At 36.2% G+C, this 14837-nt stretch overlaps 1 protein-coding gene across 1 annotated transcript in view; it reads right to left on the bottom strand.

Moving 5' to 3' along the window:
* The window catches only part of FCHO2 (FCH and mu domain containing endocytic adaptor 2), a 116128-nt gene that overhangs the window by 69465 nt on the left and 31826 nt on the right, over nt 1-14837 (bottom strand). The window contains exons 4-7 of the mRNA XM_067730972.1: nt 14405-14546; nt 14167-14319; nt 6496-6600; nt 401-499 (exon numbers count right to left, since the gene is read on the bottom strand). Coding sequence (XP_067587073.1) covers nt 401-499; nt 6496-6600; nt 14167-14319; nt 14405-14546 — 499 coding nt within the window. The remainder of the gene's footprint in view (nt 1-400; nt 500-6495; nt 6601-14166; nt 14320-14404; nt 14547-14837) is intronic.

The following is a 14837-nucleotide window of genomic DNA, read 5'->3' as shown; positions in this document are numbered from 1 at the left end:
TAGTATTAGAATTTTAGTAACCAAGAATAACAGAATTCATCTTTCTCTACTATATTTCAATGCACCCCAAATGTCATCGTTAAGGCACTTTTATATTTTTGGAAATTTTCTAAGCACAAGCTCTATAACTTATTGAAGTTGCTATGCTAAATTTTAAAATAGTAAAACTTTGTAATAAAGAAATATTCAAAAATTGTTAACTTCAGAATTTTAACTCCATAATTAATTTAAATTATCATCCTTCATAGGATGGTAAAATCCAGGTTATTCTGTATTTAATACATGTAAATACATATTCTTTACCTGAAATAATTCAGTATCATGTTATGAGTTATGATTTTTAGAGTCAGAAGTGAACATAAAATTCTCATGAATCAGTTCAATAAAAGTAAAAACGTACCTGGCCTATTTGTAAATGAATTTCCTTTATAGCATTTGACAAAGATCCTATAATTTCTTTTATATGAATGAGATGAGTTTCTTCAATATCTTGAAATTTCTGGGTAGCGAATATAAAAAATTACACACACACAGATATATTCTGAAATCAAAACACTTTTTAGAAGTCATCTTAATACAGCTAACCAAATTTGTCAAGTTATCATTAATATTTAACAATGCATCGAAAAATACAGCATTGAAAAAAGTTAACTTTTTGTTACATCATTTCTCAGGCAAATATGACTTTTTCAGAATCAGAAGATACCACAAATTAAAATCTATAATCATGGCCAGAAAATTAGAAGGAGACCCAGAAGAGAATAGTGTCAAAAAACCAAGTATTTCAAAAACTGAGAAACAATTAGTTTGCAGAGCTAAAACTACAGTTTACTTCTTAAGACTTTACAATCTAGCCCATAGACTTTCAAAAAGGTCTAATTCTGGAAATGTTAATACATAGTCTCCAAAAGAGACAGTCTATGGTCAAAGAAATCTGGGAAAGCCTGTATGTATACTCTGTCCCAGCAGTTCTCAACTGAAGGTAGAGATGATTCAGATGACCTGGAGAATGTTTTCAAACTATAAAACAAATAGATCCTCCATGACTACTTAGGCAATGGGCTGGAAAGAGGTAAGAATGTTGTTTGGAAAAAAAATCCCAGGTTATTCTGATATTTACTCCCCAGGAAGAAAACCACTGCTAGACTTGGCTTCACAATAAATGTATTAAAAACTGAAGTAACTGAGAAATACTAAAGTATCAAAACTTGTTTCACTCTGCTTAACCCAGTGTGTTCCAAATTTCTTTGACCATACAACCCTTTTTTCTTCTTCTCTGAATATCTATTAATATCTCACAGAACAATAATATTCCTCAAAACAGGATTTGGGAAATGTTGAACTAGTCATTTTCAAACAAAAATACATTTGTCATTTCCAGTGCACAAACCTGATTACCCACTTTCTTGCCAAATTACATCAGTTCTAAGGAGCAGGCCTAAATGTTTGCTATTTTTCCCTAGTTTATCAAATTAAATTCCCTCACCCCATATTTAATGTCCAATTTTCTTCAGCACTGAGTTACGTGATCAGAAATCACTAAGCCAAATAATCATGTCTATATTTGTGTAAAGGGTCTGAACTTCTAAAAAAAAATCAATTATGGTGAAATTAGTTTTGGCAGTAATGCAACAAAGTCCAAAAACTTAAATCCATTTTATTCATGAGGAATGATGAGTTAAAATAGAGTGCTTGTTTTGACTAATTCTGACCAAGTCCAATGAGAATACCAATACTGCAAGATCCTGAATTACCCTTAAGAACTGAGGAACATTCAGGAGAAGCATGATCCTATTTTACGTTCATATTATAAGAATTCACCCTCTGCTTAAATTTCTGCAATTTAATGAACAAGATATTTTCTCATAGACAGGTAGTCCCAAATCCAGGAAAGCTTGGTCAAACAGGCACTAATTTCAAATGGATGATCCCTAATTCCAAGGAAACTTGTGCCTTCTTCTTATTCTCTTTTGAAACACCTACACTGAATAAGTCAGATCCTTAATAATTGAGAAATATCTTGAAGCATGAAGCCAAACAGTAACTAAAAGCATGATTCAGCTACAATCTTGAAACTGTGCTTTATTTTTGGTGGGAGGACTGCTAAATATCAGAATTCCTCAAAATTAGTGACTACGAAATAAGTTCAGAGTTATTCAGCAATGGGAATATAGCATCAAGTGTTTGAATATAAATGAATAAATCTTCTTGAACAAATCAGAGTTCTTCCTCCTTGCAATTTCAAATCCACTGTGTTCATATGTACTGTTATATTAGATTTTTTAAAAAGTACAATTTTGTCAGCCAGGAGAGGTATAGAAAAGCACTCTAATACTAAAACTCCTTAATCTGAGGGTGTTGCTCAAGCAAATCTCAAATTTCCTTGAACTAGCCATCTAACTGTTCAAAGTAAACAAAATCTCCCTACTGTTTCAAGTTTTTTAAGTGTCATTAACTGACAGTGGTGAAAAGCATAAGCACAGAGTCACAATTTTAATAATGCTTATTCTCAACTCAAATGCAAAAACTTACATCACAAGTACTCCAAGTAAATTCTAACTTCTTTCACCCCAGGTAAATATATGTCCTGCCACCCAAATTTCATTCTCACTAGATTGACAGGCCCCTTCCCACTAGGATTAAGTCAACCCGCTTGGCCTGGAACAAAAGGAAAGTAGAGAAGCAAAAGAATTCTTTTCCCTTCTAAATAACCCAAAATAAAGTCTACTGTCTATCAAGAAACAAAAGTTCACCTGTCCTACAGTTGTGCGTGTGTGACAGACAGAGAGAGACAAAGAGGGAACATGCGAGAGAACACACATACACATCAGCACAGTATACCATCAACTTTAAAAGCACCATGGTTAAACATCTGCTCAAACAAATTAATGTTTCCATCTTGGAACTGGCAAGATAAACAGTTAAAATGCAATTTGAAAAAATGTAATGAGGAAGCAGAAAGAGATAAGGAGAGGGAAAGATGAGTGCTGAAGATTCTTTATAAGGTAATATATACAAACAAAAAACACTGACTCTGGGCTTCCCTGGTGGCGCAGTGGTTGAGAGTCCACCTGCCGATGCAGGGGACATGGGTTCGTGCCCCGGTCCGGGAAGATCCCACTTGCCGCGGAGCGGCTGGGCCCATGAGCCATGGCCACAACGGGAGAGGCTACAGCAGTGAGAGGCCCGCGTACCACAGAAAGAAAAAAACAAAAAAACACAAAAAAAAACACTGACTCTAACAAATTCTAATTTGTTTTTTCAAATTAAATAACTGAAAGGCAAACATTTTCACTGATAGAAATTAATCATTTTGATAGGAAATTAACAAATCAATAATAACTGCCTTATAAATGAGTGTTCCTAATGATTTAAAAGATAAAAGAGAACTTGCTGAAGTCTACAATGACCTCAGTTGCTATAGAAATTGAAACTTTTTATCTCACTAGAGATGGAGCCTCATTTAACACAACTAAACCCTTCTTGAAACATTATCATTTCCGAGCTGCCATGACATTACATTTCCCAGTTTTATTCCTTCTCTGGCTTCTCCTACTTGGGTTTCAGCATCTCTTCCTCTCCCAAACTGACAATGATGAACCTCTCAGAGCTTGGCCATTATTTCCCCACACTCTATCCAAAGGTGAGGTCATTATGGCTGTGTGTACTGTCCAGCCCCTATTTTATAAAGTCCCAATCCTTTATTCAAAACCTTTGGGACCAGCTGTTTTGGAATTTAAATATTTTGGATTTTTAAAAATAAAGATAACGTGGTGTTACCATATATCTCATAATACTACCAACAGGATCTGCAGTGGCATCTGTTTATCAAACACTAAAGGAAAACATGTATATTCAGTCTAAGTAGGATAAAGAGACTACAAATTAGCCTCACATCGGTTCAAGTTTTGCTGCCAACTGAGTTCCAGGAAAAAGATTCTTGGTTTTCAGAGCTTTTGGAATTCAGAATTGTGGATAAGGGATGTGAATATTATGTCCAGGCAAGATTACTTACAGCCTCCAAAACTGCCCATTTGATGTCTCCACTTAGGTATACACAGCTCAAAATTAACATGTTCAAAACTGAGCATCTCATGCTCTTCCGACCCCTCAAACTAACAGCTCTTCATCTAGCCTTTGCCATTCATCTCTATACACATAGGCTTACAAGCCAAAACCTGGAAGAGATCTTGAATCCCTTTAGAATTCTCCCATTCACCCTACCCCTGCCATCTCCAAATGCATTCACTTGTCTCCTTCTACAAGGCCACCACACTGACCCTCATCCTTCTCACTGGACTATGATACTGCCTTCCAAATTGGACTCTTTTTTTTTTTTTTTTTTTTTGTAGTACGCGGGCCTCTCACTGTTGTGGCCTCTCCCGTTGCGGAGCACAGGCTCCGGACGCGCAGGCTCAGCGGCCATGGCTCACGGGCCCAGCCACTCCGCGGCACGTGGGATCCTCCTGGACCGGGGCATGAACCCGCGTCCCCTGCATCGGCAGGCGGACTCTCAACCACTGCGCCACCAGGGAAGCCCCAAATTGGACTCTTGATTCTCCTTTGGCCTCACTATAATCCATTCTTCATGAAACTGTCAGAATTAGCTTTAAAAATGCAGACCATATCCTGTCACGTCCCTGCATACAGCTCTTCAATGTATTCCAACTGCTCTTGGAAGAAAACCTAAACCCTTACTAAAGCCTGGTCCTTGATTATCTCTTTAACCTCATTTCTAACCACCATCTCTCCTTACTCAGTTTCAGTAAGCATTTTTTACTTTCTAGAATGTGATCTCTCTTTTACACATCTGGGTCTTCACATCCATGGTCTCCAATGCCTAGAACACTCCTGCCCTAGAATGAGTCTCTTACTGATGCTTCAAGTCTCAGTTTTAAATGTTACTTCTCCAAAATGGACTTTCGTTAACTCCCTAATCCAAATTAGGTCAACCCCATTATTCTATCCCATGGAAGCTTGTTCTTTTCCTTTGTAACATTTCTAGTAATTTGTAACTTTATATTTAAGCATATATTTAATGTCTGTCCCCCTCCCCTACACTGTATACTCCATGTAGAGCAGAGAGGATTTGTTTTATTTACATATATATTGTATACACCCAGCGTCTAGCACAGTGCCCACAGCATGGTAAGTACAGATGGATGCATGATGCCTGCACACAAGCACGCAAGCCGTCTGTTTCTGAGGTGTGAATCATTCACCACTCCAAGCAAGAAGACTCCCTAGAATCCAAAAAGTCAGACTCATGGTCCTTCTTCACACTTACAGAGTGTCTACCATGAGCTGAAAACTGTTTTAAGTGCTGAGGAGACAGCAGTAAACAAATCAATCTCTGCTCTTACAGAACTTATATTTTAGTGGGGGGAAGACAGACAACAAAATATGTGGGTAGAAGAGCCAGTGTGCCTCACCATATTTCTAGCCCCTCGAACATGATGACTAAGAATGTTCTAAGAAGAGGTTCTTCCACCAGCCTCAGGGCCAGAGTGAAGAGCTAAGCCATGATGAACAAGTAGCATGATAAAAAATAAACACTTGCTATTGTAAGCCACTGAGATTTTGGGGGTTCTCTGTCACAGCAGCATACCATCCTATCCTGTCTGACACAGTAAATTAAATGCATGGTGTCAGATGATGACAGGTGCTAAGGAGAAAAACAAAACAAGAAAAGAGGACAAGAGGTGAAGGTAGAAGTTTTGGGTATAATTCATAAAAGGCACCCATCTTAAATCTAGGCCTTTAACTAAGGCTCTAAGAACATCAAATTGAATATAATTTATCCCAAGCTTATAGAGACAGATTTTTTTTTTTTTTTTTCCCGGTACGCGGGCCTCTCACTGTCGCGGCCTCTCCCGTTGCGGAGCACAGGCTCCGGACGCGCAGGCTCAGCGGCCATGGCTCACGGGCCCAGCCACTCTGCGGCATGTGGGATCTTCCCGGACTGGGGCACAAACCCGTGTCCCCTGCATTGACAGGCGGACTCTCAACCACTGCGCCACCAGGGAAGCCCGAGACAGACGTTTTTTAACTGATTGTCTGTCTTCCCTTACTAAAATGGAAGTTCTATGAGAGCAGGGATTCTTGACTGTTTTGTTAACCACTATATCCTCAGCACTGAGTCATTTCCAGTTTTCTTCTTAAGTCAATTTTAAAACCCATACATAATCATTACTGTCTTCATCATCTACCAATGTCCTCATTTTCTCCAATGCTCCTTAAACATTCTAGTCAATCTGAATAATCCCTTATGATATTATAACTATTGATTCTTGGTCTTCAATCTCCAAAACAAGATGTATATTTTTAAAACAGCATTATTAAAACACTGAGATTGTGCATTTTAACATTTTTTAATACTAAAAAATTTTATGACAGAAAAATTATATTATTTTTATCACTAATATAATTTATTATAATTTACAAACAATAAACACAAATATCCTGTTTTAGATTTAAAGCCTTAAAAATACCAACCTGAGCTGTTTCTGTCATTTTCTGTTCAAAATCAGCTTTTCCTAATGCATATTTTTCCACATAGAGTTTATAGCTATCTGTAGCTTTCTTAGATTTAACAGTTGCCTGTAACAAAACAGAAACATTTTGAACTATACAAAATATTTTTTATTTCCTGATATAAGTTTATATGAAATAATAATTTAAGTGCATTTTAAGAAATGAGGCCTATGTTGAGTTCAAGATGACAAAAACTAATACCTTTTTTTAAGTCCTCCTTAGTGGTATTTTTTGTTACAGTCACACAATAATGCAGAAATTAAATGCTAATTCTCTTGTCTGATGGAACGTGTTTTAAAAAGTTAAAATACTTTCATTTTATAACCCAGAGTAAGATCACACAACCACATAATAGTACAATGTTACTAAAAATTCAACAAACAATACTGTGACAATACCCTCAGAATATGCTTGACACTCCTTTACACACCTGTGAGTCTTTCTTCCTTCCACAACAGATATTCCATTTAATGTCTGATCAGTGACTATAAAGCTAGCTCAAAAGTTGAAAAAAAAAAATCAATTTTCCTTGAGGTTTCTCAGTTTCCATTGTGCTCCGGAAAATCTATAAATTTGTTTTTAATCATTGCCTATTTTTCAAGAAATTGTTACTGCATTATTATAGTTCTAATTTTATCAAAGTTACTTACTCAATAAAAACTTAATAATATGTTAAATATTAGGCAGTGACGAATATGAATACAAATTATATAGAGATCGTTTCTTCAGGGACTTCATAGAAGAAGTATAACCCATATACATAAACAGCTAGAAACTGGTGGAAAGTAACAAAGAAGTAAAAACAAATTTTATGGAAGATGGACATTAAGGAAGAAGAAAAACTATGTGTCACTTGTAGGTTGGGGCAGACATGTGGCTATCAAGAAATCTGATTATTCTCAAAGGATTGATCAATTTGGATACAGGAAGTTTGAAGGGAAGGGGTGTTGCAGTAAATAAGAGTTTAAAGAAGATCAAAAAAAGAAAAGCTATAGGATTTCAAGATAAAAGATCTCCACTTTCTTGATGAGGTAAGAGGGGGTCTGCTACGAGTGAAGAAGAGTAGGGTAGGGTTGGGAACTTCAGGAGAATAAAGAAAGTTTCAAACCATGGTTGTGGAGGATGCAACTGGTAATAACTACAGGAGTAAAAGTCTTGCAAAGAGCCACTGAGGGCTAAGCTGCAAAACTTGGAATTTGTGCAGAGCCAATCAGAGCCAGTAGGTAATTATCTCCAGCTATGTTCAGGAGTCTAAGAATAAGTATTTGAAACAGAAAGTTGGGTTTACCTGGAGGTTTGGGGTTGGCAAGCGATGCATACAGTCTTATTCTTTAAAAAGGCAACTCTGTACTCTCTCTAAAATATAATTGCATATATTATATTAAACATATATGCTTTATGCTTGTGGGCCTTCTTAAATAAAGAATATAGGATGCCACTTTATCTTGTAGTGTATCAAAACGGTATCTTGTATCAGAACTGGTTTCGGAGCCAAAAGAAACTGGATTCAACTTTTAGCTCTACAATTTACTACCCAGTTGACTTTCAGTTTTATATAGTTCTCTCATTCCTAAAATGGAAATACCACATATTTTTTTTAGAGCTTTGGCACAGGTGAAATGTAATTTATGTAAATGCTTGGGACAGGGACTACAAAATAAATAGTATCTGCTATTAAACATCAACAGGAACATACATCATTATATTTTGCTGTTACACTTTGCTGTTATTATATCTAAGAGCTGTTCTAAGCTCTACCCCTAGAGTAAGTGTCTAAAACCTACAATGATTTTCTAGTTTGCTCCTATGGACCTTTTTTTAAACTCTCTTCCCATTGTCTAGCCGTATGACATTATTTTATACTACCGTTAATATACTTCCTCTAACATCCTTGCCCTTTCAAACATTTAACAATTAGATGAGATGGATATTTAGACTTGAAAAACTACCTTCACGGGAAGTCCAGATAACCAAGTTTGCTAGAATTTATTTTAAAAACAATTTTAATGCCATGGTTATCTGCGTTTCCTTTTGGATTTTGTTATGCCAAGAGACTTGGAAGAAGAGAATTTCTTCCAGCTACCTAAATTTTCAGTCTATACAAGAGTAACAAGCAACCCACAGTCCATGGAGTGATTTTTAATGACATAGTCTAGCAAAATGATATATTCCCACTGGGAGCCCCTTCTTCTTTGCTTCTTCTTCATCCTAACACTACTCTTTTCCTCTGCTGCCTATTAAGTTATTGCCTTATAATTTATGTGTCGGCTGTTGATAAATACATGAGCATTTGAAATTTGAAAGGAAATTCATAAACAATGGAAAAGTCCCTCAAAATATAACTATAATGATTGTGTCCATACTTTTTTTAAAGTAATTTATTCCATTACAGGTTCTACACAAAATAAGACACCTCCCTTTCTAAACTTACCATTAAAACCTTTCTCTAGTAGCCTCTTGTTCTGTACTATTCAATAAGTCTTAGCTCCTCAAAAAGAAGGAAGCTTCTTGAAGACAGAGGAGATAATATGTACTCAGCCTTTAAGAACCTTCATAACAACTAGCATGATGACAGGCATACAAATTCATAATCCAACCATCAGAAAATATGTGAATGAACCATTTAAAAGGGAAGAACTGAGTCTATAGCCTATATTTAAAGTAAACTCTTAATTTTTATTATATTAATAAACAGGAAAAGTTCAAATAATATTGCTGATATTTCCTAGTAGACACATGTTGCACTGTAGACAACATAATGGTTTCTCACTTACAAAAAAAGAAAGAAGATACCCTTTATAAGTTCTAATATATTTTTTACATCAGCTTTCACTCTTCAAAGGTAAACATCATATGTCAGAATAAGGAAATTACATACCAACTTAAAGAAGCATCTTAGAAAACTGGCAAAAGTAGTACTTAATAGTGAATAAATTTCTTTAAAGAGTTTATTGATTAACAAGGTATTTTAAGTAATGACAAAAAAATTTAAAGAAAACTAAGGGTATCCTATAAAAGAATATAGAGGCCACTTTAGAATGTAATCATATTCTGGACTTCCCTGGTGGTGCAGTGGTTAAGAATCTGCCTGCCAATGCAGGAGACGGGTTCGAGCCCTGGTCCAGGAAGATCCCACATGCTGCGGAGCAACTAAGCCCGTGCGCCACAACTACTGAGCCTGCGCTCTAGAGTCCATGAGCCACAACTACCGAGCCTGTGTGCTGCAACTACTTAAGCCCATGAGCCTAGAGCCCATGCTCCGCAATAAGAGAAGCCACTGCAATGAGAAGCCTGCGCACCACAACGAAGAGTAGACCCCGCTCACTGCAAACAGAGAAAGCCCGTGCACGGCAACAAAGACCCAACACAGCCAAAAATTAAACGAATAAATAAATAAATAAATTTATTTTTAAAAAGAATGTAATCGTGGGCTTCCCTGGTGGCACAGTGGTTGAGAGTCCGCCTGCCGATGCAGGGGACACAGGTTCGTGCCCTGGTCTGGGAAGATCCCACATGCCATGGAGCGGCTGGGCCCGTGAGCCATGGCTGCTGAGTCTGTGTGTCCGGAGCCTGTGCTCCACAACGGGAGAGGACACAACAGTGAGAGGCCCGTGTACCGCAAAAAAAAAAAAAAAAAAAAAAAAAAAAAAAAAAAAAAAAAGAATGTAATCGTATTGGGAATATATATATTTTTTGAAAGCAAGAAACATCTCTCATAGGAAATGACTATACAGCAACACTCAGTTAAGTCAAAATGACTTTCTAAATAGTATCTTTGCTTAGTAAAACTATAAATTCTTAGGGTAGACTCACAGAAACTAAATGCCCCAGTAGTAACAAACTTGACCACTTTTGTAAAGTGATTATTAAAAGGGATGTTGGAGCATAGCAACTTATGCTTTAAAAGCAATAGCTACATTTCTTCTCATAAACAAAAGACTGGCCTTAATAGATTACCTACTGATAACAAAATAAATCTTACATTTTATTCATTTCCTTAGCATTATAAATAAGTTTACTGATGTACTACCAGAAATATTTCTGTTTAAGTGTCTACAATTTTTATAGTAAACTCCTATGAATCAAATATATACATATAAAATAAGTACTCTGTCATAGTCCACAAATATGAGTAACTTCTAAATGGTGCTTTATAAAAATAAGGGTTTGTGAATGAAGATGAGAAGCGTACTATGTCATAATAGCCAATAAGTGTTTATGTTTTCAAGTTCACCAAAGGAAAAACAGTTCAAAGATCTATGTTTAAAAAAAATCTACATTCATGTTAATAAAGAGCTTATTTATTACAGGCCAAAATAAATTTACTTAGGCTTGGATTTGAATATATATAAATCAGAGACCCATTAACACATCTAGTATCACAAGCAGAGATGTCACCTCTGAGCAGAACAATTAGAAAAAAGCACCCCTTCCTCTTCTTTTCTTTTTGCTGATTGAGAAGATTTAGACTATACTTCTATTCTCTCAGTAGTTATGCTTAATGTTCATCCTTGCAAAATGAACTTTCGAGATACTCCTGAATCTCTTTTCACAGTCAGATTCTGACCCTTCTCAGTTACTTCCAATTCAGGGACTGCTGAGGTCTGCTTTTTTCCCCACATAGTATTATCTTCAATGTCACCAAAAGCATTACTGACAGAGCATTTCTTAAAAGTGTTCCACTATCATCTCCAGATTTTCTTCCAAACATTGGTGCTCACATTTTCTTGATCTTACCAGGTTTCAACAAAAGGTTTTCAGACAACAATCAGAACTAATCCTTCCTCAATGCTCTTAAAGTGGTCTGTTAATTGAAACATCAACGTGTTGCAGTTGTCCAATCATGCCACTAGGTATATAACAACCAAGTTCACAGAGGCAGTGAAACTACACCACAAATGCCACCATGCCAACAGTGATTATATGATACTATCATTTGATGATGCATTCTGATTTCAGAGATGTGAGGAAAAAGATATACCCAGTAGCTTTTAATATTCTCTTTTTCTCTGGTGCCTCGTTCTGAATTTATCTTTATTTAACCTGCTTAATACCAAGAATGTACTTTTGATCTAAGAACTCCTGAGTTTTTTTAATTCTGAAATATTCTGATCTGTTAACTCTTCAAATATTACCTGTCTACCATCCTCTCCATTTTTTTTTCTTCTGAAATCCACATCAGATGAATGTTGGTAACCTTTACTCTCTGTACTATGTTATGGGTGAGTGCCCAAATTCAATCTTTCACTATATTAGCTCTAAAGTTTGTCTTCTCTGTTGTTTTTTTAAAAATTTCAATAACCATATATTTCATTGCCAAATTTTCTGGTTAGCTGTTTTCCCATCTACTAGATCTTATTTCATTATCTCTCTTAATTTCTTTAATATAAATTTATATTCGTTTGCATATCTGAACATCCTCAACAAACACGAACGTTTCTGATCATCTATTTTATAAATCTAAATTTTATTTGGAGTGAATTCTTATTCTAATTGTTAAATTTATTGCCACCTGTCTTAGCAGAGGTATCCCCTGCTTTTCAAAAGTTTGTCTTACAAGTTTGTTTGCTTTTACAAAAGAATTATATTAGTTCCTGTTTTCACGAACTGAAAAACATTCAAAGAGGATTTTCACTTTTACAAAAACAGGTGAAAAGAAAAAATAGCATTCAGCGTTTGCTTTGCAGGAGCCGTTACAGAGGCAGCGCACACCCTGAGAAGCAGTGAAAGTGGCACCACCAAGTTCCTTCCCAGGATCTACACTCAGCATCGGTCTCCAAAGCTTTGAACTGTGTCTGTAAGCATCTGTGCTTTATCTCAATTTATTTTGTGCATGCATTAGCAAGATGTGTTCTAAGGTACTTGCTTCTCTGCTTACGCCATTTTGGCTTATGAAAGGTTTCACAGGAACACTCTACTGTTGTATAGCAGGGAAAGCTATATTAGCTATATTAGATTCCTTAAGATGTGCTTTTGCTCATTTCAGGTGGGAGGTTTCTTGTTTTTTCCCCTCTCTCTTCTCTCTCTCCCTCCATCAGTGATGCTGGAAAAACTCTATAGAATACAAGGTAAACATCACCTCCTAGAATTGTGTTATATTCTATCATTTATGCTCACCCATCCCCATTTAGCAGTTTCAGGTTATCTCCTGCCAGCCCTCCAAGGCCCCAATTTAGTATTAGTCTTATAAAGGTAGCTTTTAATTAATTCCCTGGAAGAATATAGGGGATATGAACGAAACAGTCATGAACTGGTTCCTTGGCCTGACTGCCAGTCAGAACTGCATCCTTAAACCCCAACTTCCAATAATGCTTTAGCCCTTCAGCAGCTCAACAGTCTTTTTTCACTACTTATAGTTTCACCAAGTGAGTGGGGTTCCTTGGGCTTCATCTCAAGCGGGGAATATTTAGTCCCCTTTACCACACAAGAGCTAAATTCCACTGCCTAACTTAGGACTTTGGGTCCAACAGCCCTGCATAATCAATCTCTACATGCCCTTCTGAGTTTCTGTTCCATTTCTGGTTCATTATGAAGATAATAGTCTTCTTTTTGGAGCATGTTATTTTGCTTTATTTTCCCTTTTCATATATTTTATTCTTAACTGCTATGCCTGGAATGAAGAGCATTTTAAAATCATGAACTTACTGTGCCTCATTTTTTACCCCCCCCAATTTTTATTTATCACACAAAACACTAAAGGAAACATATTACCCCAAATTCCATTGACTGTTTTGATTTTTCCAGATGCTCTTCTGGTTTTTGCCCATGTATATACACTTTTATAATTATTATAATTGCAACATAATTACAGTTTTGTTATTTTTTAATGGCAATTTCAAATATTCTACAAAGCTTTCAAAATTATCACTCCCTATGGCTGATTCCTAAATGATATATACCACATCAAACAAGTGGATAGTTAAACTGTTTTGAAAGGGGAAAAATATCTACTTTTAATCAAAATGAGAGTGGGGGAAAAGGTTGTGGTTTACCACAATACTACATACATGGGCTCAAAGTCAGCAATAAATCACCCACAACATATATTTAAAGTTTATCTCAAGTAACTATTGCCTTGCTAAATCTACCAAAGTCTTGCTTCAAAAAAATTTTTACCTCATTATTAAATCTTACACCAAGCAGCATCTCACCAATTATCTTATAAAAATATCCTGCAGGGCTTCCCTGGTGGCACAGTGGTTGAGAGTCCGCCTGCCTATGCAGGGGACACGGGTTCGTGCCCCGGTCCGGGAAGATCCCACATGCCGCAGAGCGGCTGGGCCCGTGAGCCACGGCCGCTGAGCCTGCGCATCTGGAGCCTGTGCTCTGCAACAAGAGAGGCCACAACAGTGAGAGGCCCACGTACCGCAAAAAAAAAAAAAAAAAAAAAAATCCTGCAAATGTGTCACCAATATAAAGAAATCATTCCTTTTTATGTATTTGCTAATCTATCTACCAGATACAACATATTTTGTAAACCTACTTCTGTTTCACTTAGGTAAATCACTAACACTCAGAGGCACAGTGACTTCATCTTTAATATGAGATCATTCTTGAGTGTTTAAAGATTAAAGGCAGTCTTGTATTTGAAAATGCTTGAAACCACAGAGGTATTATTTTTATTACAATTACCTTTTCTATTTCTCTTTGTGTAGCTCCTTCCTTTTTCAAACGTTCCTGTTCGACACATTTGGCATTGTAATTTTCCTTGGATTTCTGGAGGGCTTGAGTTATGCTCTGAATGGTTTGAACAGCTTCCAGAGTTCCTGCAACTTCTTCTTTAGTCTGTTTGGTATGAAATGATTCATCAAAATGCAGAACTACAAAGCATTCAATATCTGACCAATCAATCCTTTAACAAAACTGATACCTTTTTATGCGATTTTACTTGTTCTTCTCCATACTTCTGAACTTCTTTTATTAATTCTTGTAATTTTCTAACAAGATCCAAGTGACAATTTGCTAATTTCTCTGTAGATGTTTTGAACACATCCCACACTGGTGCAAATGTTCTAAAGCAAAGAAAACATGGGAATAATTTACTAACAGGAAGAAAAAGTTTAAGGTCCCAGAATAGAACCAATGGAAATAATGTTATATTCAGTAATTTTCATTAGTCAAAAGATGAAATTAAATTAAATCACAAATGAAACGACTGACAGCCTGACCTTGATTTTTTTTAAAATCCTTGGTTAATTAGTTAAAATATTTTTATACCTCAGATACAGAGAAATGAGTTAACTCATATCACAGGTCTGGCCATGACCCTCCCTTAATTATAACGTGTCATTTTCTGAGTTGAT

Source organism: Pseudorca crassidens, chromosome 3 (assembly GCF_039906515.1).
Source record: "Pseudorca crassidens isolate mPseCra1 chromosome 3, mPseCra1.hap1, whole genome shotgun sequence".
NCBI lineage: Eukaryota > Metazoa > Chordata > Mammalia > Artiodactyla > Delphinidae > Pseudorca > Pseudorca crassidens.
This window is presented reverse-complemented; position numbering and strand designations above follow the sequence as displayed.